General features: G+C 49.1%; 1 protein-coding gene across 2 annotated transcripts in view; it reads right to left on the reverse strand.

Moving 5' to 3' along the window:
* The window catches only part of pgm2l1 (phosphoglucomutase 2-like 1), a 20,746-nt gene that overhangs the window by 9,419 nt on the left and 6,327 nt on the right, over nucleotides 1-5,000 (reverse strand). For both annotated transcript variants that reach the window (XM_076282908.1, XM_076282907.1), the window contains exons 4-7: nucleotides 4,728-4,834; nucleotides 2,933-3,017; nucleotides 2,059-2,142; nucleotides 1,294-1,487 (exon numbers count right to left, since the gene is read on the reverse strand). In XM_076282908.1, coding sequence (XP_076139023.1) covers nucleotides 1,294-1,487; nucleotides 2,059-2,142; nucleotides 2,933-3,017; nucleotides 4,728-4,834 — 470 coding nt within the window. The remainder of the gene's footprint in view (nucleotides 1-1,293; nucleotides 1,488-2,058; nucleotides 2,143-2,932; nucleotides 3,018-4,727; nucleotides 4,835-5,000) is intronic.

Here is a 5,000-nt window from a genome sequence, read left to right on the forward strand (position 1 = left end):
TCCGATCAAACAACAATTTGAGCCCTGTTGAAGCCTTGGCATAAAAGAGGGCATTAAGGCCTCGGCACGTACACGCCGACATGAGTGTGGCACACTTGGCTTTAGCCGCTCGATTACATTGGATAGTTTAGATAGAATAATTTCCGTCCTTCGGATGAGATGTCAAACCGAGGTCCTGACTTACTGTGGTCATTAAGGACCCCATGGCACTTATCGCAAAGACTAGGGGATTCTCCGGTATCCTGGCTAAATTACCAACCTGGCTCATTCAATCTGGCCCCCTAATCATCCCCCACTGTAATTGGCTCATTCACTCCCTCACTCTCCACCTCAAGCTGGTGTATGGTGAGTGTTCTGGCGCATAATGGCTGCCGTGCATCCCCCAGGTGGGTGCTACACATTGGTGGTGGTTAGTGAGGTTAGTGAGCTGATTGATTGATCACCCAGGTGGGTGCTACACATTGGTGGTGGTTAGTGAGGTTAGTGAGCTGATTGATTGATCACCCAGGTGGGTGCTACACATTGGTGGTGGTTAGTGAGGTTAGTGAGCTGATTGATTGATCACCCAGGTGGGTGCTACACATTGGTGGTGGTTAGTGAGGTCCCCCCTTCCCTGTGAATCGCTGTGAGTGTCGAGCAAAGTGCTATATAAAGGTAACGTGTTGTTATTAGATACCATCCCACCCACCAGCGGCAAACTCCGCCACCACCGCCATGCCGATTACCATTCAGTTCTATCTCTGTCGGTGCCGCTAAATAAAACCCATTGTATATCTAAATAAAACCCATTGTACATCTAAATAAAACCCATTGTATATCTAAATAAAACCCACTGTACATCTAAATAAAACCCATTGTATATCAAATGCTTGTCAGCCGCTGATGTGCCTGGCAAGTGACATATGTCAGCGCTTATATGTAGAGTGCTGTAGGCGCCATGCTGTATGCTAGCCCCTGCTGTAGGCCCTATGCTGCATGCTAGCCCCGGCTGACCTGTGGAAGCAGAGTACTGAAGGCGCCATGCTGTATGCTAGCCCCTGCTGTAGGCGCCAGGCTGTATGCTAGCCCCTGCTGTAGGCGCCATGCTGTATGCTAGCCCCTGCTGTAGGCGCCAGGCTGTATGCTAGCCCCTGCTGTAGGCGTCAGGCTGTATGCTAGCCCCTGCTGTAGGCACCAGGCTGTATGCTAGCCCCTGCTGTAGGCACCAGGCTGTATGCTAGCCCCTGCTGTAGGCGCCATGCTGTATGCTAGCCCCTGCTGTAGGCACCAGACTGTATGCTAGCCCCTGCTGACCTGTGGAAGCAGACGGTGGCGAGCTCGTCCATGTAGAGGCGCGTGATTTTGTCCAGCGGGTCGCTGCGTAGCGGACTGCTCTCTGCCAAGCCCTCGTTCCAGGACTCGGGCCACGGCTCCGTGCTGTCCTCGATGCAGTGCAGGATCTCCTTATCGTGCGGCGACGAGATCTGAGCCCCGTTGTGCCAGTACACCTACGGGGTGGGGGTGCAGACAGCACAGGGTCAAAGGTCATGATATTAGGGGCAGGTTATGGTCATGACATTACAGGCATCCTGTACATGGATGAAGCTAAGCCCAAGACTAAAACAGAACATCAATGGAGACTACCGGTAGTTAAAATGATAAAAAAACTGAATACAATTCACAGTCGAAACTAACATGACACACATTTAAAGTGCTTTTTAAACACTGTGGACAAGTTGGCTGCATCTCAACAGCAGTCTAGTCGCCACGCCAACGACTCCTACAGGTGTGACACCTCATTATCCTCAACACTCTGCTGAAGCAGGGCAACGCCAAGCGCCTGCTCCCATACTCCATTTAAGGCGTTATAGGAGGACTGACTAGTCATGCTTGTTTGGTTGTGTCTACTCCTTGGGAGTTCCTGTTTATACTTTGCAAACATTGCGGAATAAAAAAAAGTAATCTTATCGTGGCTGTGACCTGACTAGAAATGCACAGTAAATTGTTCTGTCTGTCCATATGTGCTACTCGGCTAATAAAACCCTAAAAACGTGATGGTGAGATGTTTGTTCTCTCTACCTTATATCCGTTATCTTCTTTGGGGTTGTGTGAGGCTGTGACCATGACCCCTGCTGCCGCACCAAGCTTCTTCACAGCGTAGGGCTGGAACAAATGGCAAGAATCACTCATCCACCTCCGTCAACACCGTCCTTTTAAACAAGTAAATCCTCCAATATCCACTATAACACTAGTAAGCCTACTACCAGCTTGGTAGAAACAACTGATTTGTTTCAGGTTACTGTGACAATGTTCACAAGAGCTAGTAGTGTGTAGTTCAGGTTAAGGTTTAACATGGGTAAATGAGCAGTTGATATGACATTGTGATGCTAGATGTAGCAGTGTGTAGTTCAGGTTAAGGGTAAATGTGCAGTTGATATGACACTGTGATGCTAGATGTAGCAGTGTCTCAGATAGCAAAATCAGATTGGCAGATAGCGGACCGCTGGTGGTATGCCGCCTGTGGCGTGCCACCTGTGGTCCGCCGTTGGACCACCATCTCTTTAAATTGAACTTGTCATGAATATTAAGAAAAGTTAATAAAATGATATATGGAGTATAACTGAACAAATGAAAAAGATTTTACACCAATAGTGGCATAATATTGGGCAATTTGTCTGCAACCCGCCAGTGGACCCCCAGAGAATCGATGAGCAAAATCCCAGCGGACGACCAGCTATGCCCCCAGTGGACCGCCAGTGTTCCGCCAGCTATGCCCCCAGTGGACCGACAGTGTTCCGCCAGCTATGCCCCCAGTGGACCGCCAGCTATGCCCCCAGTGGACCGACAGTGTTCCGCCAGCCTCTTGCTATCTGGAGTGTAGTTCACGGTTAGGGTTTAACATGGTTAAATGTGCAGTTTACATGACACCGTGGTGCTCGATGTAGCAGCTTACCACAAAGGGAGTCGGCACATACGTAGAGAAGAGATGAACGGGAATATCCTTACAAAGCATAACAGCTGCAGTCAGCCTTGCAAGCCTGAGAAACAGAGCAGAACAACAGGGGAACATAAACCACACAAAGGACTAGATCCTGCTTCGTCATGCACACGCAGGAATAGATTGTGCTGCGTCATGCACATTTAGTGTCTGTGATTCTGTAACTCTAATGGAATACATAATATATTCATTCATTTCCATCCATCAAGTCTCATGAAATACATAAATCATTAATTCATCTATCTATCCACTACTTAATTAACCTCTTGAGTCATTTAGTGGTATGATCCATTAATTCATCCATTCATTCAGTCATTTTTCTAAGTCATCAGTTTAAGTTAATGTGGTGAAGCATCCAAATCTAGGTTGCTTAGTCCACCCATGATGTGCAGGTCAGCAGGAGGCATAACACATCGCTGTCACACTCATTTTGTCGAGTCAGTTTTGGAAATCCTCCGACATACAGACATGGGAAGAATGCCACCAATTCCCCAACTCAGCCCGTCTGAATTCCACACCGGAATGGGAGCGATCCGCAGAATGCTGTGTTCGGGGGGTGCATAGCATAGCCTCAGCGCACGCACGCACGCACCTATGCACGACTGGACGGCGGCGCACGGGATGCTGCACTGACCCGGCATTAAGCCAGGCATGCTGTGACATCATCACACAGCAACACCCACACCCGCTCCCACATCAAGAGTCTGTCTGTATTGGTGTACTTACGTGAGTACACTTTCGTGTAGTACCCTATGTGCACTGTGTGCTTACTGGCGGAGTGCGCAAATTTTAACAGAATAGTATTGTCTCATATCAAACACTAACTCCGTGCACTTCACGGAAATGACGATCGCAACATTTTAATATAACTTTATTGGCGTCCTCAATTCGACAGTGTCATGGTCATATTGTGTCAAAACATGAACCGTTTATGTTATAACTTGCTTGTACCTCTGTAAAGTCTGTTTTCCACTGCTGCTGCTTCAGCTTTCTCAACCGCGATTACCACGAGTTTGAAAACGCTCCCTCCCCTTCCGCTATTTGGCCAAGATGGCATCCGTTAAGGGCGAAAAGTGTCCAGCGTTGCACACTCAGCTTTTTGACCGTTATGAGTGCACCATCCGAGAACTTGTAGTGCCCTTCATGTCGTTGGAATTTTCAGTGTGAACACCCTCATGCACACAAATTAGGTATTGTAAGTGCAGAAGTACGCGATTTGAGACACAGTCCAAGATCCTATTTCCAGTGTGGCGTACTGTACAGGACGGGGACGAGACAACTGGACACAGCCAGCTGCACCCACAGAGCTGATCTTACTGTACATTCATTCCCTCGAAGCCCAGAATAAAATCCTCATGTGAAGCACTATGAGCTCATGCTGACCTGCCTTCGTCACGGAGGTCACATATTTCACTGAGTATTTGTTTTCTCCAGGTCTAGGTTGGCGGTGCGGTTTAAAAGGTTAAAGGGTAAGAATCTAAGCCGAGAATCCTCTGGTGTATAGAAGAGTAGAGTAGAGTAGATGGGAGAGGAGAGAGGGACGGGGATAAGGGAGAGGGGAGAGGGAGGGGGAGAGAGAGGGGTAGAGGGGAGAGGGGTAGAGGGGAGAGAGAGGGAGGGGGAGGGAGGGGGAGGGGGGGAGAGAGGGAGTGGAGGGGGGGAGAAGAGAGGGGGGGGAGGGGGAGAGGGAGAAAGGGAGGAGAAGAGAGAGGGAGGGGAGGGGAGAGGGGGAAGGGAGGGGTGGGGGTACCGTTCACTGGTGCAGCCACTGGCATCCTGAGCTCGCGTGTCGTAGCCCACCACCACCCCTCTGCTCCCCAAGTCAGGGAAGAACTTGGACAGGTATTTGTACATGCCCTGCAGGAGGAAACAATAAAGCACATGTTAGTTAAGGCTAGTTCTCTCTGTATGCCCTGCAGGTGGAAACAATAAAGCACATGTTAGTTAAGGCTAGTTCTCTCTGTATGCCCTGCAGGTGGAAACAATAAAGCACATGTTAGTTAAGGCTAGTTCTCTCTGTATG

This window comes from Alosa pseudoharengus, unplaced genomic scaffold (assembly GCF_046254945.1).
Source record: "Alosa pseudoharengus isolate Yale_2024_CS ecotype anadromous, Long Island Sound unplaced genomic scaffold, YU_APseudo_1.1 YU_APseudo_1.1_scf_13, whole genome shotgun sequence".
Taxonomy (NCBI): domain Eukaryota; kingdom Metazoa; phylum Chordata; class Actinopteri; order Clupeiformes; family Clupeidae; genus Alosa; species Alosa pseudoharengus.